Source organism: Dromaius novaehollandiae, chromosome 1 (assembly GCF_036370855.1).
Source record: "Dromaius novaehollandiae isolate bDroNov1 chromosome 1, bDroNov1.hap1, whole genome shotgun sequence".
Classification (NCBI taxonomy): domain Eukaryota; kingdom Metazoa; phylum Chordata; class Aves; order Casuariiformes; family Dromaiidae; genus Dromaius; species Dromaius novaehollandiae.
In genome coordinates, this window is record NC_088098.1 from 149,294,426 (window position 1) to 149,321,075 (window position 26,650).

General features: G+C 42.4%; 1 protein-coding gene across 4 annotated transcripts in view; it reads left to right on the forward strand.

Annotated features, from left to right (window-relative positions):
* The window catches only part of NPAS2 (neuronal PAS domain protein 2), a 105,399-nt gene that overhangs the window by 57,180 nt on the left and 21,569 nt on the right, over positions 1–26,650 (forward strand). For 2 of the 4 annotated variants that reach the window (XM_064502486.1, XM_064502494.1), the window contains exons 4-11: positions 814–891; positions 2,797–2,888; positions 6,248–6,337; positions 12,185–12,305; positions 13,281–13,394; positions 22,162–22,280; positions 24,584–24,666; positions 25,618–25,724. In XM_064502486.1, coding sequence (XP_064358556.1) covers positions 814–891; positions 2,797–2,888; positions 6,248–6,337; positions 12,185–12,305; positions 13,281–13,394; positions 22,162–22,280; positions 24,584–24,666; positions 25,618–25,724 — 804 coding nt within the window. The remainder of the gene's footprint in view (positions 1–813; positions 892–2,796; positions 2,889–6,247; positions 6,338–12,184; positions 12,306–13,280; positions 13,395–22,161; positions 22,281–24,583; positions 24,667–25,617; positions 25,725–26,650) is intronic. The other 2 variants (XM_064502501.1, XM_064502496.1) reach the window with 2 other exon arrangements.

Consider the following 26,650-nt stretch of genomic DNA (forward strand, 5'->3'; position numbering starts at 1 on the left):
AGGCAGTGGAAAATTCAGACCAGAAAAGGCCTCTATTTTTAAAGTCAGTTTTGGCAAACTGTATACACAGGTACTTGATGTGTTCCACCCAGTTTGCACAAGCAGAAACTATGTCACATTTGCACAGCATGTACATGCAGTTGTAAAGTTTGGGCTCAGAAGGCAGGGAGCTTACTTTTGAAATGCACACTGCAGCGATTGCTAAGTATTTTTAAAATGTGCCCTCGCCATAGTAGTGATTTCTGACCAACTGTTCTAGTCTGGTTGGTCTGGTTTCCAGCAGGTGAGAGAAATGTGAACGGCAGGCCCCTTGACACATGGACTTCAGCCAGCAGCTCAAAAAACCAATTTAAATGCTTCTGCCTTATAAACCAGCTGGGGCTGGTTTAAAACGGGGCCCTCTTGTTCTGCTCCTGTGCGAAAGAGGCCGAGAGCTTCAGCGAGTGACCACTGGGAACATCCCTGGTCCCGCAAGGCAGAATGGACTCTAGTGAGCTAAAGCACCGTGTCACCTGGTTCACCTTCATGTACTTGGCCATCTCCCACCCACACTCCCTGGAGAGCTCTGGGTGAAATGGAAGAGAGCATAAAAACTCTTATATCATGACTCCCAACATAACGGAGTCGCAAGTGTCAGACTTCTGGAGGAAATAATTATAGTGATTCTGTTACTAGATTGAAGTTCCTCTTTAAATGAATTTTTACCATAGACAAGATGATCTCATACAGGAGGGCATGACTAGGACATCTGAAAGTTTGATAATTGTATATACCTATTAAAAAGTGACAATAATAATATGTCTGTTTTTTTAGCTGCCCAAGGCAGAGTAAAGGAGAATGTGACTATGCTCAGTTATAAGGCCAAGCAAAGAACCATCACACGGGATTTGAGTAAGTGTAGACAAGAGTAGCTGATAACCTGAATACTTAACTCAAAAAGGCACTTCATTTCTAGAGGAATAATTAAATAAAAGAAAGTTAACACCCTCAAATCCTTATACAGCAATTGGGTCAAACTGTGACCGTTTTTGTGCACTTGCTAAAAAAAGCAAATGTCATCTATTTTTAAACTAGATTAATAGCCACACAATATAATACAAATCAACACGGTTTTAAAATGTTGATTATTTTCAGAGTAATTTGGATCTGGTTCATATTTCCCTTGCACTTAGTGGGCTAAATCAAGATTTTAGATAACAGAGGAGCAGATCAATTTTCAGATTTTCTGTTTCATACACAGTCTCTTTCTTTATAATCCATGGAATTTGCCAAATCTCAAGTAATTCTTCTAGCAATTATGTTTTGCATATAGCATCTTTTCCATGCTATCGATCTGCTGAAAGTATCCTATATTCTGAGACTACATAATAAAAATCTGATTGGGGCTGGTCTCTCTTTTTCCTTAGTTTTCTTTTGAGAGCTCCATATCAAACAGTCCTGGCTTTGGAGAGCCACTGTGCTATCAGTGACAACCCCCAGCGGTGCAGAAAGCAAGCTGACTAAGCTGTTAGAAGCAAACAGCTGCATCGCCACTAATAAGGCTTGAATGGAGGCTTTGATTTATTTCTAGGAGACAATATGCACAGGCACTGTTATAAATTTACTGCCTTTAATATCATTTAGCCATTTCCATTTCTCTGGCCAGTTTTCCTATGTGTTTGGAATGGAGAGCATTGGGTATTACATGCTCTGTAAGTGTTAATCAATCGGATTAATTAGCAGGTGGCACTGAAAGGAAAAGACAGGCTGCACTCAGCATCCCGCTCGGTGCAGTGCTGGAATTCAGGAGCGCTTTCAGAGGAGCAGAGCAAACAGCCAGCAAAACCAGCGCAAGTCTCTCCACATCATAAAATTTGTCCCCCATAACACTGACTGACAAGTTTAGTAATGCGTTACTTGGGTAAAGCTAACATGAGTCACTGTTATTTGGAGCAAACGGCTTACCCAAGTGCACCCAGCAATCCTTCTTTTGGCTCCGGGTTTCGCTGCAGTTTTTTAGCCCGGTGCACCTGCATGCCTCCAAGGAAAGCTGGCAGGCAGCTCGTGCCTGCAGTCTGCTGCAGGTCAGGCTGGGCCAGCAGCGGGGCAAAATGCTGCGAGCGTGTCTCGCAGCGGGGTCATCATCGGGGACTCAGAGCATAGGAGATTGCCCTGCAGGCAGGATCTGGGGATGAGACACCGGCACTCCGCTCCCTCTCCCCCTTTGCCCACTCTCTGGAGCTGGCAGCGGGCACAGGAGAGGGACGAGGCAGCCCAGCGTCAGGCTGGTGAAGTACTCATGTTTTGCTTGCGTTTGGGGGAACGGAGCAAAGCCTGTGCCATTTGGGGCCACAGCCCTGCGGGGCTCCTCCGAAGTTCTCCCGCCGCTCCCCTGCTCTCCTGGCACAGAAGCGGTGGGCCGAAGTCCAACTCTTTGGCATCCTAATTCTGAAAATTTAGTAAATTGCAACCACCTCTTTGACATGTGGTAATCCTTGCCTTGATTTTAGTTCCATGCACTTCTATCTTTTGATCAATACTCACCTCAGTAAGGCTGATTGAAGTCAATGGCTATGTGAATACAGCTCCCACTGTAGCCAGTTCCAGTCAAGCTGAATAAAACTCAAGGAAAACATTTCAGGATTGGGCCCCATTTATATATTTGTTGTACTCTCACTCTGTATGCAAATCTCATGCTTGAAAATCACAGTTTTTGAATATAGAGATGATTTCTATCCTTTCATGGCAATTCATGTATAGTCTTGCAAGATACAAGTTTCTTTGAATTTAAAAATATGCACTGTTTTATTTGTCTAGAAGTCTCGGCACAGACAGAGATTTCTGAAATTCAGCAGGACTGGAAGCCTTCATTTCTCAGCAATGAAGAATTCACCCAGCTGATGTTGGAGGTGAATGTGCATATATGTTTTTTGCTAATTATGTCTGACAGATGTGGAAATGCCCGTGCTTCTAGAATGAGATGTTGTCTGCCATCCCAAAAGAGGAGGTTTCAGGTACTCCGATGTCTGACCACTGAGCAAAGCTGCCTCTGGCACAAGGGACTGGAGTCCCACATATTCCTTTTCATTCTTGGAGGGGCAGCACCATTGCACGGTGCTGCCGCAGCCAGGTGCAGTGCACACAGACTTCCAAGAAATGCAAGCCAGAAGAGGTATTCAAATCACAGTTCGTATTTTGTTATTACAAACAGAGGTGAGCAAAAGGGAAAGCAGCATTTCTTCCTCCTGTTCTTGGAATGCATTATTATTACCTAATATCTATGCAAAAGTAGCACCTAAAAAGCTACAGTGTCAGGTCCCTTTAGTGCTAGGTGCTGTACAAGCAGATAAAAACTGACAGCTCCTGTTGGTTTGATACAGTTAATACTTCTAGTATAATGATTTTCAAGGCCCTCATCAAACATATCTTTATTATAACAAGGAGCATAGTTATTTTGCAATGATAGTTTTTAAATTACCTTTAAATTATACCATAGGCGCTTTTAATGCTAGCTGGGATTTGAAGGGAGGTGACTCAACGGCGTTTATGCAGGGTTGAGATGAAATGCAAATCAGCTGCTGAAATGCATTTTTCTCTCTTAGTAACAGCTAGAGCCCTCTTTAACAACGATCTCCTCCAGCACTGAACACGCAGAGGTTTCGCGACTCTGCCATGGCCCTTAACAGCAGCCTCTCCCTCTTTAGCGGCACAGGAGTGCTGTCTCCATCACGGCTCCCACACGTGGCATGAGCGTGGCGCGGGATTCGGGCTCTGGCTGTGGGCAGGGAGGGCTGCCGGCAGGAGCAGCCACCCCGGAGCAGCGCTCAGCACCGCGGGGGTGGCATGAAGTGGCGGCGCCTTCCTGGCACTCAGGGGCTCCTGGCCTCCCTCTGCCATTTCCATTCCTTGCAATTAGCTTTATCCTGGTTCGGGGTAAAAAGGCTCCGAGTTCACAATGAACTGACAAACACGGATTCTCATTTCAGTGCGCAGGAACTTAACATACGTAACTCCTTCAGTCTGCATTAAAATATTTCCCTCAGATGGCAACAGATCGGCAGATGTCTTGACTGGCTGTGCCTTTGTTGATTCTACTTGTATGCCATACAATTTTAGATGAAAACAATTGCTTTTAGTTTCCTAGCTTATAAATAAACTGCTTACTATGAATTTCCATGCCCTTCAAGCTAATGCTGGGTGTTGGGATGTCCTGTTGAGCCAGCTGTTCATTATTCTTTTTTGCCTTTCTTCTAATCATATTTCATTAACATTTGGACAAGTCTGCTTAAAATTTTTCCTGTCCTGTTATTGAAAGATGGGAAGGGGTTTCTTCTAAGCACTGGTTCAAAAGAATCAAAGTATATTTGACTGCAGTAACGCATTGGCTTTCCTAAAAATGGCCTTTTCTCACACAGTAAAAAGATTGTCATCGAATTGCATAAGATCTGGTATTAGGCTCCCTATGCCCATTTATGTTTGTTGCAATAGTGAAATCTTTGATGGGGGGTATGCCATCTTAATATTAGAAGAACTAGTTGCAAGTAAATAAAAATAGCATTATGTATGCATACATTAACTTGATTTTACCACAAAATTCTGGTGTGAGTCACTTTATCTCATATCCAATGCAAATTATACAAAGACTTGATAAAAAAAAAAAAAAAAAAACCTTCACCATAGTAACATGCACAATCCAGCTGCCTTGTAAAGCCACTGCTCTCTTCTATGGGTTAACAGCTATCATGTTTTTCAGAGAACAGCTTGAATGTACTGTACTAAAGAAAAACATATTCTCTGCACTTAGCTTAACAAAATCAAACTAGCTATTGCTGCTGGAGGGTTTTCAGAGATGCTAAACACACACTTTTCTATTGGGGTATAAGTTATTGACCTGCTTTTCAAAGGATTGTAGCACCAGCAGATTCCCATTGACTTAAATAGTTGTGGGTGCTCAGCATTCTCTGGAAAAAGGAACGTATGTTTGTGTCATTATTCAAGGCTTTGTGTTTTCCTTTTTAAAAAAAAAACAATTAGCATTTTCCAGTACTCTCCGAATCCTTCCCCCTATTGAAGTCAGTGGGGGCGGGGGGGGGCGGGGGGGGAGGGAAGGATGTTCTGCAGCTTGCAGGAGCAACTGCTAGCCTGGCTTGGAGGGATGCCGGGTTTTGCAGTGAGCTGTTGTAGCTCCGTGACACCCTGATCAGGCTGTTTGCAATACACCTGTCTTCTGCGCAAGCATTTCCTCTAGCGTATCCTCCAACTCTATTCTGACTCATTCATGTTTGCAGTCTTTGCACTGCTCAAATACTGCAGTCAACACCGGCTCTGGATCACCAGTAAACTGACAAAAAGGACCCAAACCTGCGCCACTCAAAAGGCACTGGAAGTTCACCAGTGACTCCTTAATTTCAGTGGGAAGGATTTAGTGTAGTCCCTGAGCACCTGGTGTTGATTCTTAACTATTTTGGACGTTCTACTCAGAGTAGATGAAACCTAGCTTTAAGTCTGGAAATCCAGCTAGATTTAGCTTTGAGCAAGATTTAGCTCAAAACTTTGCAGCTCAGGATGAAGAGGAAACTGGTTTTGAAGGTGAAATTGCTTCTCTGCAGAGGACAGGACTGACAGCTGGTACTCCCCTTCAGTCCCAGGAATGAAAAGGCTTACTGCAAGGTGGGACAGAAATGAGGCAGAAACTTTATAGAAGGGTGAATTTCTCCTTGAATGAGTAATCTAATATCATGACCTTTAAAATAAATCACTCAATTAAAACTCAGGCTAAGGATTATTTGATCATTTGCATTGCTTTTACTTACATGAAAGCCCAATAATATACAACGTTACATTAATACAAACTGAGATTTATGGGTTTTGCAGAGAACTACCATTTTGAGACAGGACTGCATCCTTTCATCGTCCTTTGATATTTACACAGACCTCAACTGTTCATTTTAATAACTTCCAAGGGATCCAGTCTTAGTCATTTTGCATTATTAAAATGTGTGATTATTTTAAAAACTGAGACATGAAATGTTCCTGTGAGCCCTTTGTTGCTTCAGTAGTAGGTTTTACTAGACTACAAAGGGTGTTGTAAAAGTTAAATCAGACTATAAAATCAGAGAATTACTGTTCTGCAACTTGAGATAACATTCCTACAACCTGATGACAATATGGTGCTGAGGTAAAACGGTTTTGATCAACATACAATGAGATGCGCTGTTTACACCCTTCATCCCTATTAAAGCACTCTCCATTTGTGTATTTTCCCTAGGCATTAGATGGCTTCATTATAGCTGTAACCACAGGTGGAAGCATCATCTACGTGTCTGACAGCATTACACCTCTTCTAGGGCATTTACCGGTGAGTAATTCTGGTGTAAGCTTGTCTGCTACGAAACATTGGCGCACATGAACGACGGCATCCGGTGACTGTGTAAATCATGGTGGATGTAGGATCAGGCCCTGTATTTTTAGAACCAACTGTAACAGGGTGGAGGGGATGTTTTCCTGAAAATGTGGTGATTTATGCTGGTCGTTGCTGTTGATCAGCTCCGTTCACTCTAAGCATGATTCATACACTTCAGGTTTTTGTTGCTATGAGGCATTTCAGCAAAGCTCTGCAGGAATACTCTGCTGGGGGGGGGGGGGGGGGGACGGGGTGACCTGGCTGGTCTTTTCATTCTCTGATTTCTAAGCTAGTGGAGAATAGCCTCAGTGCTTCCGTCAGCCTGGCGAGGAGTTCACTAAGGGCCTTATCCTGCTACCACCACAGCAAAGGAGAAAACCCCAACTGAATTGAGAGGAGTGAGATTGCACCCTGAATTAGCTGGTGGTGGCTGCTGAGCTTTCCAGGGCTGCTCCCCACAGCTAAACTCTTGTTTCCCAAGGCAAATGCACCCTGCCCCTGGGTGGTAGTCCTGGAGCTGATGCTTCACGCTCCGGTTTCAGATAGCTTGTTTACCCGTGGGCTGCTGGAGCTTGCTCTTGACGTGTGCCACTGGGTTGGGCTGCGGCAGCAGTGGAGGGGGACTGCTCTGAACCCTGCTCCTGATGCTAAGGCTGCTCTAGGAGAAATGATACAATAATTAAGGATTAATTCTCACATTCATTTTTAGTAGCTTGGTCTCAAATAAGTACATGCCCAGGAGAAAAAATAGCTGCCAAATCATTATTGTACCTCCCTGCCTCCATGTACTTAGGAAAATTACAATTGTTTTTCCCTTACTTACATTTTCACCAAATATGTGTTATGTTTTCCACCCAGCCAAATATTTCACACACACTACCTTGCTGTAATATGAACAAAAAATATTTTCTTCTGAGGTTTAAAGGACTTGATGAAAGGCAGCAGGTCCTGGTAAAAGCAAGAATATTGCTATGCAACAGTAGACTGAATTAAATCTATCCATTTCAGTTTTCTTTAATCCTCAACAGTTGAAAAACTCAATATTTGACTGTTTCCTGACATTTACATTTATTGCAAAGGCAGAGAGAGCCCTGTCCTGCAATCTGTTGGGTCTTCATACACTTACTGATTTCCATGAAGTCTCTTCAGCTTTCACAGTTTTGGGGGGGTTTTTTGCTATCTTTTCCAAATACTTAGTGAAAACTGTAGATCTGCTGCAGGAAAGTATCACTTTTCAGAAAAGTCACATAAACGCATATTTCTGCTTGTGTCCCTAAAATCTCGAGCCCTGGCTGAACATGGATGGATTCAGGCTCATAAGTCCTGAGTTGGCCCATGAGAGACTAAATTTGTTTTTCCCTCCCAAAATCATGCTTTTTATTATAATCTTGCGAATCCCCTCCGAAATGAGAACAAGGATGACCGTTATTTTTCATTTGCATTGAAGTAACATTGCAAATAGCAGCCCAAGTCAGGGACCAGCTTGCCAAGACTCGGATGCAGCAGAGGAAGTTCCCACAGATGTTCTCAGGACTGAATAGCTGATTCTGGTTAAAAGTTGTCCCGTCCACCCACACTTGTGGAGAGATTGTGTGCATCCTGCAGTTGAGTAAGCAATAAAGGCTGCTATCTCCCTGAGGTGTGCAAATTGGTACAGCCATGACCAGAGGTCCAGCTGAGTGTGCAGTTAGGCAGCATACTGGGCATTTTAGTCCCATGCTGTCTGTTCTGTACGTGTTTTTAAGTTTTAAAACTGATTGGAGTGCTATCTGAAAAATCTATATGGCTTATTTTCTTTACTTCTTGGGGCTATTTGTAAGTTAATTTTAGTCACTGCTTGAGGGACAAAATACAAATTCTTTCTCTTTTGTGGCTGCAGAAAAAAAAAGGCTCTGCAAATCTGCTGCTTTGAGCATTGAATAGAAAGCATAACTGGGCAGAATGTGAGCCAAGGGTCTCTGGAGGCCCCTACCAAAATATCTGATGTCTTTTTTGCATTAAAATCATGAAAGACCTTGGTGCTGGGAACAAATATATCTAATTCTCTCTAAAACAGCTTTGCTTGCTTTAAGTTCCATGAAACTTTTCAAAACATCTGTTGTAATTTTAAATGGTCTGTTATTACAAGATTTAGAGGGTACTCCTAAGACTGGTTGATATAAAGAGACCTTGGTCCCATACTGTAAGACTAAATGTTAGTAAAGTTACTCCCATAAATCTGGTCACAGCACATAGCATTGTCCAGTCAAATGTTACATTACATTTCCAGAACTATGCAGGTCTCTGGAGGAGGATCCTCCTGGTCCATTCTTACCTTCTTACCTTACAATGAAACGCAACACATCAGAGCAACTATTTCCCATCTGTAGGAGAAGACAGAGATTTCTTGTGGATGTTGCCCCCATGCGCTCAGGTGGGAGGTGTTTCATTTGCTTACCAACTGATGGGCAAGAGACACAAGACATTCGAGATGCTCCCAGCACTGTTCCTGGGGATATTTCCCTCTCACCCAGCTCCAGTCCCATAGCCAAGGTGTCCGAGCTCGGAGCTGGCCCTCACCAGGGTGCTCAGTGGCCAGCAGCAAGGAGGTCCTGGGTACATGGAGCTTCCCACGAGAGGGCTCCTGCTCCCACTGGGCTCCTGAGGGATTTCAGGCAGCTGCATTGCTGCGTTAGGTGCTTTAGTGAAACATTACACTGGGTGAATCCAGGACCTAGCACCTCCCGGTGTGCACAAGTTTTGTATGCCATATTATAGGGAAGCGATAGGCATGGCTGCAGCATATACAGATTCATACTGCAATATCTGGGGCTGAATCCCAGCACATAACAGCAGAGCTGTCTTGGTTTTCGGCTGCTGTGAAAGAAGCCTGTCTCATCTATGTCCCTCTGCCTTCCAATTCCTGTAGAGAGTCTGTTAACCGGTTGCCCTGCTTTTCTTCCCTGCTATAAGGAACTATTAGTCATCTTTCCTCCTCCTTCTCCCTCCCAAAAGAGCAGTGAAAAGGTGAGGAAAGAGCTCCACGCTGGAGTACAGCTGTTTTGTTCAAACTGCACAGATATTTGAGCTCTGCACCAAACCATCAGAGAACTAGGGGCAGGTTTGCTGTGCACTGCTTTTAGGACTGACCATCATTCATTTATGCAAAGGTGTTTCTTTTCCTGTCACAGCTATCAGGGATAAATACTCAGAAGTTTCCGTTAGCAGGCAGGATCCACAGATTTGAAGGTGCAGAGTAGATTCAAAGCTTAGCCGCATAAATATGCATTAGTGTAGTTCATGTAACCACTCTGCTCACAGGCAGTGTAATTTATCTCTTATCCGCTTTGCCTGCCTCATTCAGCAAAGCTTTTTGTGGCTGGGTCTGCCGGTGGGGCAGAACTGGCCCCTGCAGAACAATTAGAATAATTAGGCAAAGCTGCAAACTGTTCCCCTCCAACTGATGCATCTTTGTCTGTGGCAACCAGATTTTGTCCATCTCTGCTTGTCACCTTTTTGCCATGGCACTAGTTGTCTGCTTTTTGGATCTGGTGGGGAATTAGCTCTGAATAGCTTGCCTGACATTTCCTACAACCCCTGTGAGACTGCGGAATATTTGCTGCCTGCTCTATATTTGAACTGTTGATGTATTCATGATTGATATATTGATTCAAGAATATTGATTTACTCTTCATCTGTGCAAGATCAAGAAATTGTGTTCTGTGTGCTGCTCTACAGGTGGGGCTAACTCCTGCAGGAGGCAAGAGTATAAATCCTACAGTTCTGTTCGCATTCATAAATCTCATTGTTTTGTTCATACCCGTAAAAAAAAGTTGGTATTCCCCAACAGAAAAGATTAAATTCTGAATATGGTACATGACAGAGGCAAAAAATATAAATGCCAGGACCTGTATGTTGCTGAAATCGGTCGATAGCTAGTGCTCATGGAAGCAGGTGGGCACGCTGCTCTGAGATGGGTGTGTGGAAAAAGAGAGTCTCTTGCAACTCCTACCATACACGTAGTTGTGGGCTTCAACAATTAAATAACCTTAATCAGAAAAGACACTGCAGACTTAATAATGTGTTTTGAATCAGAACTCAGCCAATATGGAAGGCAAAGCGTGACAGATCCTCAGGTTGCTGAATAAGCAACACTGAGTTTGAGGAGCTGTGATAGCTCACATAGGTGAGGATAAGGATACAGCCTACCATAAGTAGGTCCTTCCAATGCTTCTACAAGTATGGCTGAGTGTATGGGAGATTAATTAACCTTCGTGATACTTATGTGAAATTGGTGGATATACTTATCATTATCTACTGTTTCCAGGTAGAAAAGGAATGAGAAGGAAAAATTACTTTTCCAAGGTCTCACCAGTAGCCTCAAATAGGACTTGCCACTGCGGTTTCCCATCAGGTGCTCCCTCCTGGAGATTTTTCTATCTCAGTATTTCTGCATATGCCCAAAATTACATGAACAATGTAATATATTTTGTATGAATATAAACATTATATATATACATATATATATATAACCAAATCCTATGCAGTATCAATAGGATGAATACTAATAAGGTACATACGAAATGAGTCACAAAAATAGTTTTCAAATATTCTAAACAAAAAGACTATTCAAGTAACGAGCTCATACAATAAATAAATACAGTTTAATAATCTAAAGTAATATTTTATCACATCAAGAAAAGTGTATAAACTGTAGCACTATCATTTTCAAAGTATATTTAATGTATTTCAATACTTAAGTATAAATTCCACACAGAACAGCAGGCATATGTGGAAAGCAGAGCATAATCTTAAGTAAATACATAAATAAATGATGATGATTAATAACTTGCCAGTCTCATACAGGGCTAACACATTTTCAACATGAAATACAGCCTGATAGCAGCTGCTCTGACAACATATGAAGCTGTGTCAGTATGCCACCTCAGCCTGAGGTATTCTCAAGTGAGATGAATGTAAGTTAAAGCCATTAGAGGGTTACTTTACCTTAGGACTTCCTTTCAGATGCTTTTCTAGCTTTAGGTTTGTCACCACGGCTGAGTGTAGTGAGAGTTGCCCCTTGGCAACCTTGTGACACACTCTTGTCTTATCCACCACAGGCCAGTAACCCCTTTTGCACCAACTGATACCCTCTTTCCACGCCCAAATCTCAGTATCGGTCGTGCAGAACCCGCACACATTTCAGAAGCATTTCATGCCCTTGCCAGCTGCCGAGGAGGCTGCAGATGCTTTGAGGACTTCAGCATTGAGTCCAGGGCTGGCCAAGGGTCTGGTGCTGGTGACACCGTGAAGTCCTGGTCCAAGGGGACAGTCACTGCTGCAAAGTGATGACCAGACCGCAGCATCACCTTCGCTCCCACCTCCCTGGCGTGATTCACAGGGGGCTGTAAAGGGAGAGCGACGGCTGCCACCGCCAGGGCCAACAGCCGAGGACGCGCTCCATTTCCCAGCTCTCCCCCAGGTCCTCTGCTCTAGCTGTGCAGCCGTGCCCAACGCATCCCATGGTCTGAGACATGGTGTAGGAGCACCACCTGTGCTCAGGGCTGAGCAGAGAACGGGGCCACCGACATGGGCCCGCTCAGCTCACCTATGAGTTGTCTCTTCTTTTGAGCTTTGTCAGCAGTGCCTGGAAGTCAGCGGGAAAACCCCCGGGTTTCGTGCCTGGCCTGCTGTGTGCCCCCGCGTAGTCTCCCGCTAAACTGGTAGCAACTACTGGAGTAATGGGTTGATAGGGAAAGTGTATGCCACGTCACTGTTTGTCATGATAGTTCTGTTTTTCTCAAGATTTCTTCTTCTTTGCAGTGCGATGTCTTGGATCAGAATTTGTTAAATTTCCTCCCAGAACAAGAACACTCAGAAATTTATAAGATGTTGTCTTCTTGTATGCTTATGACAGATTCTGCCTCATCGGATTACCTAAAAAGTGAGTTTTATTTTATCATTCCCAATAAATGAAAAAGCATGGGCAGGATAAGAATTTTCTCTCAGAAAGAGTTTTTCTGTAACATGCAATATAAACTTTATGTCCATAGCATTTTAAAAAGATCTTGCCACCTGGAATGACCTTCAGTACTATTTTAAAATTAAACTCATATTGCATTTATTTTACTAGGCTATGACTGCTTGCAGTTGTGTTAATTATTAAACATTGTATCTTTTGAGACAGCTAAGGAAAATAGGTTAGCCAATGGAAACTGAGAGTTCACCTGAGACAAATCACATCTTAATTGATATTTCAGCCTACTAAAGTAAGATGCTGTTTGGAGATACGCTAATGCTGCACACCTTTGTTTTGCATTATAGTTGAAAAATACCTCTAAAGTCATCATAATTCTTTTTCTAATTGAATATTGTTTTTCTTAAAAATCCTTTCACTTGCCTCATCCAGAAAACACATGATAATATAACATGTACAGCTGCTTAATCTACTGTATATACAAAACCTGCAGCTGATAGCTAATATGCCAAAGTTAATTTAATAGATATTTTTGAGGTAATTAGGCACACTTTTCCAACATGAGATATAGCACAGCTGTGAATCATGAAAAGCCTAAATAGAAAAAAGTTATAAACCCATTTCTCCACTTCAGTACAACAACGTTATGCCAGTGTAACTCCTATGAGGAAGACGGTGTAAGAGAATGGTGAGTTAGTCTCAAAATATGTGTTAGCTATATCCAGACCTGTGCATAGTGCTGAACATCCTGGATCTCATGCAAGGCATTTTCTTATAGAGGCGCTGATCCTGCAGTTTGTAGTACATTGGTGTATAGGAATCTGAGTAGTAACAAGCTGCTCTCGTGCTGCCGAATGCAAGATTGGGGTTGAAAGGCACCATTCATTGTGTTTAGTTTAAATAGTATATTTATTTCTTCTTCTTCTTCTTTTAACAATCCAGCTGACAATGAACTAGAGTTTTATTGTCATCTTCTGAGAGGAAGTTTGAACCCAAAGGAATTTCCAACATATGAATACATAAAATTTGTAGGAAATTTTCGGTCTTACAGCAATGGTAAGCTTTAATTGTTGTATAAATGTTACTTTAGCTATGCAAAATAAAATATAAGTATGGTTCCATAGAACAAGACAGGCTGTTAACTGAAAGGACTATTTCTAACATTATGGGATGAATCTCACTTCACATGGATCTAGCAACCGATTTGCAAAAGCTCCATAAATACCTATGAAGTCTGAAATTGTGTTACTTCCTTTTGTTAATGCACTTCACTTGTAAGTTGTAATTCTGGATTCTGGGTAACTTTGCAAATAATGACGTGTTCAGAGCTTGTGCTCACTGACACTAGGTGCTAAGACTGTACCTATTGGCTAAATAATAAGATTGCTGATTTATCTACTGCCTATTTAAAATATGAATTCAGGCTTGCTCCAGAACTGATAATCTGCTGAATCTGCCTTTTCACCCTTCTCCAGGGAATTCTGGGGAAATGCTGTAGCGCCATGTAATTGAGTGCCTGCATCCAACATACCACACTGCGGTGGCATGTCACCTTCCACTGGCATCGAAGTAGCTGAGGACACTTAGACCCTCCTCAGTCTCAAACTCTGCCATTTTACATTCCCCTCCAGCTACAGCACCCGATATTCACATAAAAAGGAGAGAGATATGATCAATGTAATCGTTAATACTGCATAGTCACTCTAAGGAAACCATCTTTCGAGGGGTGAAGAGCAGATTTTTAACTAATGCTTTCCCTAACAAACAGATTGCTGCATGACTATTAGTGTCAGAAATGAAATATTCTTTTATTACTTTCCCTTCTCCTGCCCATCCAAGTTAGTCTTAGTTACTTGCCTGATTGAACTCCAGAGTGGCATTTCAAAAGTTGTTGGTATTGTTCCAAATAGGTCATCCTCAGCAAAAATTCCCCACCGTGCTTTCCAAAAACCACACACCACACTGCGAAAAAATGTCCCTGTCCCCATTTAACTTTCTGGTCTTGATCCATATGACTAGAATAGAAACCTACGTGCAGTATGGAGATATGTATTTCTTGATTGGTGCCATACGATTTGAGGCTTTATTTGTATAAAAATGTAACTGCCTTTATGCTTTCTAGTTTGAATGAAGTGAGATGTGGCTGCATGGCAGACATACACAGCAAGCTGTATTGTTTTCTAGAGCAGAAACTGAATTTCAGGTGCTGACTCATAAGGATACATTTCTATCAGGGGAATTTTTGATCCATTTCCTTCAAGGACTTTCAACCTTTTTTTTTTTTTAATGTGACCTTAAAATTGCCCTCTTACCCCTTAGGATTTCATAACCTAGCATTTTTATCAGTTATTTCTCTGAAGAAACATAAAACTTACATTTTCACCCTGCTACTCAGAAATCTTCCCTAGCTTAATGCTTATAAACTAGATGAGAATATATGGATTTCAGGAGACACCAAATCATCTTCCAAAGACTCCGGTTTATAGCTTTCAAAATAAGACATGTGCTATCTGCTTTTTTTTTCCCCTTTGCACAACTTTTTTTCTAAATCTTTCACTTTATTTCGTCTCTTTCAATTTCTTCTCATCTCTGCCGTAGCCTCACCCTGCGCCCCATGTGGAGGGTTGCCCTTGTCCCTGATGGGTGAGACGGTGCCGCTTGGCCTCCTCCCCTTCCTCCCTAGGGGGAACGGCCACTTGCCCACCTCGATTTTCATATCCCCATGCGGGGAGTCTTCACCCACTTCAGTGCAGAGCCCTGCAGCAATACATAAGCAAGCTCAGACACCAGAAGAAGTAAAGCCAGCTTTGCCCAGCACTTCAGGCAAGCACGGGGCTCTGCCAACCCTTGCTCTGGCAGCATACAGCATGAGGTCACCAGTTTTTCTGAGCGAAGTGGGTGAAAAACAGAGCCAGGCGACGGGTGGCAGGGGAGAGGCGTACCAAAGCCTCACGGGGCACCGCTTTTCCAATGTGCCTAGGATCTACTGGCCCCAAATCCTGCATTTCAGAGGTGTTGGTTGAGAGAAAAGATGGAGCTAAAGATAAGAAAAGAGTTAGTAGAGCATACTGTGGAGGGAGAAAGACAGAAATTGCAAATTAAGCTTAATTAGCGGGAGATGTTCCTTATGAATGTATTCAAGAATGCTTTTCCCTGTAGCTTTTTGCAGCAGTGGAAGCGTGAGCATGTTTTTACACATGGGAGACTGATACAGGATGTTCTTCTCTAAATACAAATCTCCAGCATTCTTTTAGCTGCCTGATGCCAAATTCTACCTTTGTTTTTAATGATTTGTTTAGTGTTTTCCAAAGCTACTCTCAGTGCATGTTCCTGCTATATTAATATGAGGCCCTCTATAGCTGGAGAGGCTGTTTTATCCTTACAAAGGCTGTATGCCATCAGAATACTTGAATATTCCCTTCTCATTAATGTAGTGTCATGGCAGTGACAGTCCTAACAGTCTCTCACCTTGCCTCTCACTTAACCTTTGCTAAAGTTTTGAAAAATTGCTAGGTCAGGTTTTGCCCTCTTTAACAGCAATATCACTAGTTTTACCCTACTTCCACACATTGTTTTTTGCACACACACAGCCCTTGAAATAACTGCTTCTTAGGCTCATTTTTATTATTGTTAATTGCTCCTATTACAGCAGTGCTTTGCCTCAGTCCCAGTAGAGGATAAAGTGAGGGGAAGGGGGGTCATGCTCGCTGGGGTCCAAGTGGCCTTGCCCCCCTCCCTCCCTTGTACCTTCTCCCTTAATCGCATTGTGACTTACAGCTGAGAAGTTCGTACAGGGATGGGTTTGAATGGATTAATTTGAAGGGCTGAGACTTAGAAAGCCAGTTAGGGGCTTAGCTACTCTCCCTAATTTTGCTGGGAGCTGCAGGGCTAATTCCCCTCTTTGTTTAAGGCCATTGTAGTGTAACACCAAGAATTTTGTTTCTATCAAAGCCAAACAGATACCTGACATCTACCAAGGTGGCATGTCACCAGGACTGCTGCCACAGGCCAGGTTGTGCAGAACCTGCACTGAGCCCTGCCAGTGCTCTCCCCCAGAGCGGGAGGGTCACTGGCACCTTTCCCCATCCCAGGAGGGAGATAGTCCAGCCAGGAAGATGCAGGTGTAACCCCCAGAAATCGCCCAGGCATGTGTTCAGCGTTTTAAAAGATCGGCGTCCCTAAAGCTCCTGGGTTCAGCTATAGCTGGAGGAGCTGTGCAGGCTCTACAGGAGGGACCGCGTTCAGGCATGTCCTGCAGCCAGGGCTGTGGGAAGCCGTGCTCTGACCCCCGCTGTAAAGGCATTTCTGCAGCCGTATCCTCACCGGGGGCTTGACGCGAGCTGCGCATCTGTGAGTGCACTCCCCTCGAGTTGGCCATGCCCAAGTGAGAGCGGTCAGCCAGGGAAACAGCTACGCAAGCGGTGCAGAGCAACTGCATGAATCACTGGCTGTGCTAAATCACATACAAGAGATTTGATTTTCCATTTGGGAGGGTTATATAACCATCATTAATTAGGCTTCAATGAGGAAAGCAGGACAATAACCTGACGTGAAGACTCAGCAGTCCCTTGAGAGGAGGGGAGATGGCCAGTGGGTCCCTCGGAAGAGGAAGGCAGAGTTTCCTCTTTGTTTCTAGCTGAGAAATGCCTACTTGCTCTCCAAGTCATGATTTTCTTTTCTTTCTTTTCTTTTTTCTGTTCTTTTTTTTTTTTTTTTTTTTTTTTTGATTTCCAAACAGGAAGATCTTCCGACATATTTCTATATTTCTGGTTCTAAGTGCTTTAGTCTCCACTCAGTTAATTAAAGCCTTTCCTGTCATCTAGATTTTAACAAGTGCTGCGTATATTCGAACGCCTGATGGAGCAGCGTGCCATCACTGCAGCTGTTGACCAGTAGTGCATGTTCTGGGACAGAGTCATGTCAGCATCACCAAAGACTAATGCAGTGGCCCCCATCCAGTTTTGCCTGAGGTCTGAGGGGGAAGGCAAGTAACAAAAATAACCCCCTGAAAAAAAGTTCAAGGAAACACTTAGCTCCCAATAAAATATGTCAAATTAAGTGAGAACAAATTATTTTACAAAGCAGCTTAATAGCTAGCTCTGATAAGAAAAAATAAGGCAAGCTGGATTTATCCTTCCTCTAAAAATTGTTTGTAGGTTTGTACATAGAAAAAGCTCTCACAATTATATAACCAAATACTGGCTTTGGTGTTGTATTTCTGAGGTGACATATTTGCTTTAAAATTCCCCAAAGGGGCAAAGTTAGAGTCCTACCTTTCAAAGAGTTCACTAGAAGAAAAAAGGAACACCAGCATCTTTAAAGTGACAGATCTGTCCTTTCATCCAAAATGCCTGAAGCTCTCCTCTTAAAGGAGGAGATAATTGTTATGTAAAAAGAGTTCCTGATCAAGTAATATAATTAAATATTATAGTGGAATTTAAAATTGTGTATCTTATGTTCCCAACTTTATGGAAACTTGAGAAGTATCTAGTTACTGGATGCTAATAATAGCAGATACTCTACTGTTAGCCAATATATGTCTCAGATAAGAAGAACCATCAAGGAAATTATTACGCTGGGGAGAAAATAATTCTCTTCACTCCCAGAACAATTAATTCAATCTGAATTCCCTTTCAAAGGAAATAAACAGATTTGTACAGAAGATATATTGATCTTGAGCATATAGATGCATATGCATACATAAGCAAAGGTATAAACATCTGATAACAAGAATAACCCAAACAGAAATAAATGTTTTGCTCAAAACCAGCAGTCACCTATTAATGTTGGCTATTAACAATATAGTAGAAGCTGCAGCTTGCAATTTGCATCTCTTCTGCTGGGCACTCTACGGGCATTTATGCAAAAAGACACCATTCTTATCCTAAAGAATTTACATGGGATTTATATCAACACAGGGTGGGGGGAGAAACAGGAGGAAGAAAGAGGAGGGAGTAGATCAAAATAAACAAATAGACACTATCACTGTTATTCATCCAAGGCTATTGAGTGTAGCCTTGCCTGCCATCAGCATTTTAGATTTCTTCATTTTAGATGCATCAGTTACTGAATATTCTGTTGATCTGTGTTCTGAATTTACTTATAAGAAACTATCTTGTCTTTGTTCTGGTCTGTTTGGCTGGTGTTTTTTTGAAATTGCTATTCTGTCTGTTTAACAGTTGCTAAGATTAGTGCTTTAAACTTTAACATCTACTGACAAAATAGGAAGGAGAGATTTCATCTTTCAAATGACATAAATGAGAGATTTGCTATTACAGAAAGAATACATTTTAAACATCCTACATTAAAATGACTGAGCAATTGACTGTTGTACTATTATTAAACGAATAATGCAGCATCTGGGGTTTTTTAAACATGTTTTCATTCATTTCATGTGGCATGATTTGTGTCCCCACAGATAAAAATCTTTGTTTCTATGGTAGTTAAAGGCTTTGGTTCTTTTTAGTTTACTTATTCTTAACATCTTAGCCTTAATGTTCCTGGTCCTCATTTTTCTTAAACCCTGTATTTATGCAAATCGATTTCTTTCTATCCTCTTGTATTATATTTGCAGGTAATTTAATACTTCTACTGCAAAAGAATTATGTTGTACCTCTAAAAGAAGCAGATGTGATAAGCAACCACAAAAACTATTAAAACTCATGCTGAGGAGCATCAGCTACCTAACATACATGAAACAACTGTTTTGCCTTTCTGATCATGTCTTTAGCTTTTTCACATAACCTCATAATTCTCTATTCAGGATTTTTTGTCTAGATCATTTTAGTGTGAAATACACATCTCCTCCTCTACCTGACCCCACCCGTTTATAGCCAGCTTCACATTTTCGTCAAAGGCCTTCTAAGCACTCCCAGATCTGTATTGGACTTACAAAAGTTAATATCGTCATAGCTTTAGACTTCATCCTACATTTTACATTAGACTATTTTTCTGTGGTGCTCGCAGAAAGTTCAGTACTGACCTTTGCTCCTTTAAGATGTTGGGTGTTTTTTCTTTCCAAGGGATTTTTAGAATTAAAGCATATGATTTTTCAGAAGGCTTGTTTAAAAGATTATGCTAGGAGTTCTTTTTGAATACATGTAATTATCCCTTTCTTTGATAACACTTTAAAAGGTCTCGGTAAAAAATGTTGAAATTTACTGAACAACTGCAAGCAAAGAGTAAAACAGACTTTGTAGAAAGAACTGCCAAAAGCCCAAAATACTTACAAAATAATTCAGGAAACAAAACAGTTCAGAAACAAATGTGCTGTTTTTGTTCCTTTCAGCTACAATATTTATTATTTTCAGGCTGAGATGTACATTTCCAGCTGGTAGTTACCTGCCTGCACTCTCAAGGCTACTATTTGGCTTTTAATGCCTTGGACCTTGTCGAAAGCATCTGAGCACGGAGAAGGCAGAGTATCCATTCGAAGCCTGGGGGACTGTCAGCCAGGCTGCCTCTATCTCACCTCCCCAGGCTTCTTCACTCACTGCCTTTAAAGTTCAACATTCCCAGTGATGAAATACCAAATCTGCTAAATAGCTGTGTTGTATGACAATTACTGCTCTGTCAGTATTGCATTTACCTCTTGGAAATAAAATTCTATTTTGTCAAAGCAACATTAAGGGATGTATTCTGCTCCTTTCTGGGAATACAACTTTTTTCAGACTCAAGCTTGTTTACCTCAACCAGCTTAAGTAAATAGGCCATCCATTCTCTTCAGTGCATCTCACTTTCCATTCCATATTTCTTCTGCAACTGATGTCATTTGCAAGCTCATGCTTTCATTAACTAGGTTAAATTATCAAACCTGTACTTCAGAGGCTGAATGTGCTTATCTCACTTTTATTTCTTAGAGATCAGCCTGCAAACATTTGCTACTGAACTTGGCTATTACAGAGAGAAACTGTTCCATTGACTTAAAAACGTGACTACATTATTAGGTAGTAGGCACAGAAGTAACTTTTTACAGTAACCTTAATTTGGGTGTATAGCCTTACCATTAATTTTTGAACAGGACTGACTACCAAAATCAACTAACTCACGTTAAATAGTATCAGATCAGAACAAATAATTCTTTACTCAGAGTTCTCCTGTATCCTGTAGCTTCTCTTTCCCCTTTTTTCTACGTCTCGTGTTAATAATCCCACAGAAGCCCTCTCATAGGCACATAACCCCAGGAGCAGAATTCGAATACATATTCTTAGGAGGTCCCCAGAGCAAGTGTGTTTTGCTTGTGAAAGGAGGAGAATTTTGCACATATTTTTTATCTTAGTATCCTGTAAGCCATGCCCTCAAGACTCAACTACGGGAGAGGGCTGTAATCTCTGCAGATGGTCACATCTGCCTTGCTTTCTCAGATGTGGAATCTTTCTTCACCTTTTTGGTGCTATATTCTTGCACACATAATGATCTAAAACCATTCTCCTCAGAGTACTTATTTTTCTGTCTCATACCCTGTTACCCCTGTTATCAGCTTTATATTGGTATGCTAAGGCTTTGTAACAGGTTGAACTGGGCTCTAAAAGCACATGTGATAACTAGGTTGAGACCTCCATCTGTACAATTTAGATTAGTGAGCTAAAGCCCAGTGCAGAAGTATCCCAGAATAAAATTGCTAGTGAACTCCCTCCCAGACATATACAAAACTCATTATTTTCACAGGAATTGACATGCTTGTCTTTGTTTTGTCCTGTGGAGAAGAAATAAATTGTAGAAAACTTGATAAAGTGGGATTATAGGGGACGAACAGTAAGGAAAGATTGTTTCATATTAGCATTAATCCCTGTTAGCATCACATTAACACGGGCAACCTCCAGCTGCTAGATGGGACCCTATCTACCCTCACAGGGATAGTGACTTGGGCAGGGCAAGAGTCCCGTGGGGCAAACCCAGCTCGCACTGCAGCTTCATGCAGTTTTCCTTCACTCCCGTAGGAGCGGGATTGCGATCTCTAAGCAGTCCAAATTTGGATGAAGAATTTGCATTATGTCACCATAACATGGGATGGTGGGCTAAGCTAAGGCAACGTGATCTTTTGGCGATGAATTGCTAAGTCAGGAGGTACTCGAGGCCCCCCAAACCAACACAAAAGCCATGCAGTCACGAAAGACACACATAGCAAACGTGTACAAATTCTGTAGCCACATCACATCTGTTTTTTCCTTCAGTCCAAGGTTTCAAGAGACAACAGGTCATCTACAGACCTACAAAAAATGCCCAGTTCTGGATGCTAGTGCTGTACACAGAACCCTCAGCCTTTCTTTAAAATAAACAGACCTTGAACACATTGGGGTCCGTTCTCCTTAAATATAGAATGGGAATATACATTTCGGCAGCTGAGAATCACAAGCAATTCCTGCTAGCTCAGTGAAGCCTTGCTGGCTTTGGTCCTCAGTGTTTTGCCACTGATGACTTGAAGAGCGCCCTTCAGCTACCTCCCTTGCCAACACCTTTTTTCACTGCCTCATGGAAGTAACGCACTAGGCATGCTGCAGCATATATAATTATTGAGAGTGGTGAAAAGGTGCAACTGGATGCGTGGGGTTTCTTTCCAGAAAGCTGGTTTATGCTCTGTAATAAGGTTTGGCCTTAATTTTATCAGGATTAACCTATAAGATTCATACTTGAAGTTAAGCTCTGATGTCTTTCTGCCTAACATGACTGACTTGGATTTAAATATATGCATGTCAGCTTTAAAAGCTTTTAGAGCACTTCTCTGAATAAAATTAGTATTAGTACTCTTCAAGTGTGCAAAATATTCAGGGGGAATAAATCTCATATGAGGCATGACTCGGGGGCCTGTTTTTTTCCTACCTAGTGCCTAACTCCACTTGCAACGGCTTTGATGATGCTGTTCCAAGGGCTTACAGAACATCACCAGGAAAGCAGATCTGCTTTGTTGCTACTGTTCGTTTGGCAACGCCTCAGTTTTTGAAGGTAAGTACATATCCTGGATCCCATTCATTTTAGAAGTTCTCAAAACATTTCCAGACTGGATACATGCAAAATTCTTAATTTTGCTAATTGCATGAATTACAGATATCACATTTCATGCATAAAAAATCCAGTGAAGAGGATTATCGGTGTGAGCAGGATCTGTAGAAGCAATATCATTTCTGCTCCGCCTTGTGCAGGAAATGTAAACCCTCCTTGCATTAGGAATTGCAATGTCACTGTAAAATTAGGTTGTTCATTGCAGCTTTCTGTTCTGTCTGCGAAGGGACAGGGTACAGCTGGCTACCTACACTTTCATTTGGGTTCCTTGGTGTCTTTGTGTTGCTAACCTTCCTCCTCCCAAATCTTGATACTAAACAGTTGCTTCTGGAAATAAACCTGGACCGTTCAACCTTGTGCCTGATACTGCAGTTCCCTAATTAACAAATGTGAGCTACTGCATCAAATGTCCCACCCTCAGAGGTTAAGAGATTAAAAAGTCTAATTGAGACAAAGTCTGTATGAAGTCACTGTCCCTTGGCCTGACTCTATTACTGCACAGGGACCTTCCAGGGCAATCTTGACTGATTCATAGCCCTGACAGTCAAGCAGAGCTTTTTTTCTGGGTAAATAAGAACACTTTCTATAAATCTTAACCATAGTAATCATATTAGTAGTCAAGGCCAGAGTTAAGGTTGCTCTGGGATCCTTGTAAATAAATGTCCTTATCTTTGCGCAACTAACATCTCAAAACAAACATAGCACTAGGGAGAAAGCAGCTTTTGAACAACCCAGAGAAGGCTTTAGCTGTCAGGAAATCCTGAACATTAATCTCCTGAATTCACCTGGGTGTGTCATTTAACCCATGGTCTTGACTTCATCCTCTGAAATGAAGTCAAAAATATTTCTCCGACTGGCTAGGTAAGGCAGAATCCTCATTTTGGTGTCACGCAGCAATGCTCACACACTGCACCTGAACAGCTCCTGAACTTTAGGGTATATTCTTGGTCAGCACTGATTTTGCTGTACACTGGAGAGAAGGAGAGAAGAAATAAAGAGATACGTGAAGCCTTTTGCCACTGTACAGCCAGCAACTTTAATCACCTTTGCGTGATTAAATATATATCAAAGAAACACTTGATGGCAGTGTCACCTCAGCTTTTTCTGTGGTCCTAAGAGGGTTGAAAATATTGTTGGCCTGAAAGACTTCTCTCCCGAGGAGTGAGAGCAGAAATAGAGGTAGCAGAGGGATGATGGGAGGGTGTTGTGGAGCCCACAGCCCAGGTGGAGATGGCACCAGGGAGATGAGGGCAGCCTGCTATCATGGGGCAGTGGGCAGACCAAAGTCCTCTTACCAGTGAAGAAGGAACCCTCTGGCAGGGGTGACAAGGGGGAAATGGTGACCCTGGACAAGGTACAGGAAACCACAAAATCCTGAATATTGATGCTGGCTCCTCAGATGACTGGTGAGTCCCAGGTCAGAGTCTCCAGGCTCACATGGCTTCATCCATCAAGTGTCACAGGGAGGAGGACGAGGCTTGCTGGGCACTCGGGGGAGGAAGAAGTGTCAGGAGTCCTGTGAACCACCAGGGAGTGAGAGATGGATGGGAGAGGAGTGATCGGCAGCCAGGAGCTCAGAGGAGAGGCGCACAAGGCTGAGAGGAGACCATGGGGCATGCTGGCATATGCGAGGCCATCCTTCCTCTCCTTCCTACCTCCACCCCAATAATTGATTATTATCAGTGGTGTTGCATTCCTCATCCCTCTGCCCCAAGGATTTTCTGCCTCACAAAGAGCCCTGTGTCCTACCTCCTGTAATACATTTACTAATTATCATTATCATGAGCTCAGAGGGCTGTTGTGAGTCTTAAGGGTCAGATCATTCCTGGCTGACATTGGTGTGCCAAGGGTGTGACATCCCACATGCGGTGTCTGTTCTTGGGTGCTCAGGGACAGAGCCGGGGCGCCCTGGCTGCCCCGGGCTCCGTGCCCTGCTCTTCCTCATAGGCTGCAGCACTGAAAGCCCATTTACTCCTTCAGTGCGTAGTTCCCCCATCCATTAAGTGAAAAGGCCACGAAATGCTTGGCACCCTGAAGAACAGTCGTGATTCCGAACTCCTCTTCCCAGCCCCTGCAAAAATGTGGGCATTGCTTAATACCATAAATTGCTCTTTGGCATTAGCAGGGGATGTATGAATTTTCTGGTTTATCTTCTTATGTACCATGTATTTATAGCTAACAAAAGCTGCATGAAGCAGGGAGGTGAAGCTGCAACTCTCACTAAGTAGGTTTCCTTCGCCATACAGGAGATGTGCATAGTTGAAGAACCTTTAGAGGAATTCACTTCAAGGCACAGTCTGGAATGGAAATTTTTATTCCTGGATCACAGGTTGGTGACAAGAAAAGTACTCTTGATAGTGTTTTGTGCTTGTTTACTGCTATTTTCATAAGTGCAATTCTCTCAAATAGCATTATGCCTCACATCTAAGTCACATGAAGAGGAGGGCTACCACTAAAATTCCTACAAAAGCTGATCTTTAGTATTTTACCTTTCATTTATTTTTATTAGACTCTAAAAACAAAGCCACTCTGTTTCTCAGACAGAACTTTTGATTAGCCTGTTCTTGTTTATTTTAAGAATATCAATGGACCAAAGCCTGTAACATGACAGACAATGTCTAGTTGTTACACAGTGGTGGAAATTATTCTTCCGAAACCCAGCCACTGATTATGTGTGCAGTTTTCACTGAGTTATGGAGGGAAAGTCTGTGCTGGCCTGAGGCAACTATGCTGGCAAAGGTTCAAGGCAACTGCGTAAGCACTGCACGGTCCAGCTCTGCAGAGACCCAGAGAGATATGGCACAAATGAGCTCCCTTCCCACTGCTCTAGCCTCAACAGACAGTGGCTTCTTATCACCTGGACACACTTTTTTTCATGTGCAGGACATGCGGGAACTGCAGCAGAGCCGCTGCCGTAGGAACAAACAGGGAATGACTCCCTTAAAGCAGGTTCTTGTGCAAGGCTCCTTTAGAAACTGAGCTGCTTTCCACAACTACGTCTTCCCTGAAAAGAAGAGGGGCTCATAAGCCTTGCCCTGGGGAGGAGGAGAGCAGCTCAGCAGCTCACTAGCACCGCTGTGCATGTGCCGGCCCCAGCTGCAAGGCAGCTGCCCAGCGGGGCAGCTGGGCACCCAGGGGAGTCAGGATCCGGTCCCCTGGTGGGGGACTGGACACGTGCAAGTGAGAGCAGGATTTCGGCTTCTGGATATCCGCGGCAATGCATGGAACTGCTGTTTGTTTCGTGGTTGTACCAATTCACTTATGTTGTGCCTAAATGCAGGGCACCACCGATTATAGGATACTTGCCTTTTGAAGTGCTGGGTACTTCTGGCTATGACTATTATCATATAGATGACCTAGAGCTGCTAGCAAGGTGCCATGAACACTGTAAGTATTACATAGCCCAAGCTGCTGTGAATTAACCGGGACAACTCTTTTCAATAAAATGGTGTTTCAATTAAAATAGGTTTAAACTTGGAAGGTGAGGTTCTGACCTGTGTCACACGGCTGTGCGTCTTGGTGGCGTTACAGCAGACTGCGCGCACTGTAGCTGAGTAGTCTGGGCCAGACTTCTTTAGCTGCAAGAAGACCAATTTTACCTTCCGTATTCCCATAAGTAGGCAGTGAGACTCACTGAATGGATAAGACCTGCCAGATTTGACCTCCACTCAATTAGTAAAAAAGATACAGAAGAGCTCAAGCAATCCCAGAGGAGATCATGTTTTTTAAATTCTTTCAGATTATTTATCCTAATGTTGTTCACTGTGTATTTAGGATTACCTGTGTTTATTTAAATATAGTCTATTAAGATTTAATTGAAAAAATCTTTCATTAAGCAAAGAAAATGAGACAATTCTTTTCAAATATTTGCTTACAGAATGGATTGGTATGTCTCCATCTTACTGTCTCTGTGTGGCCTGAAAATATACAGACAAAATTAGTTTTTATGTGTTGACTTTAAAATATAAAAAGGCTAAATAAGGGTATGTGTGAGAACCCCTTGAAATCACTGGAAAAAAAGCAGGGATGAATTTGGTCCATGAATCTTTAAAACCTTTAGATACATTGCTGCTTACTGTGCTTTGAATTCTTGTCAGACTGGGAATTTTCTTTGCGTTCCAACTGATTTTTATCTTAGCACGATGTTATCCCTGCATACTCACTTCTTTCTTCACAGTCACTGAAATCCATCTGCACAGACTATTCATCTTTTCAAACATTTTTATCCTGTGTTTTTCTGGTATAGAACCTAAGATGATCACTCTTAGAAATTAACCCCAGCTACTTAATCAGGTAGTAGGTGATCAGCCCAT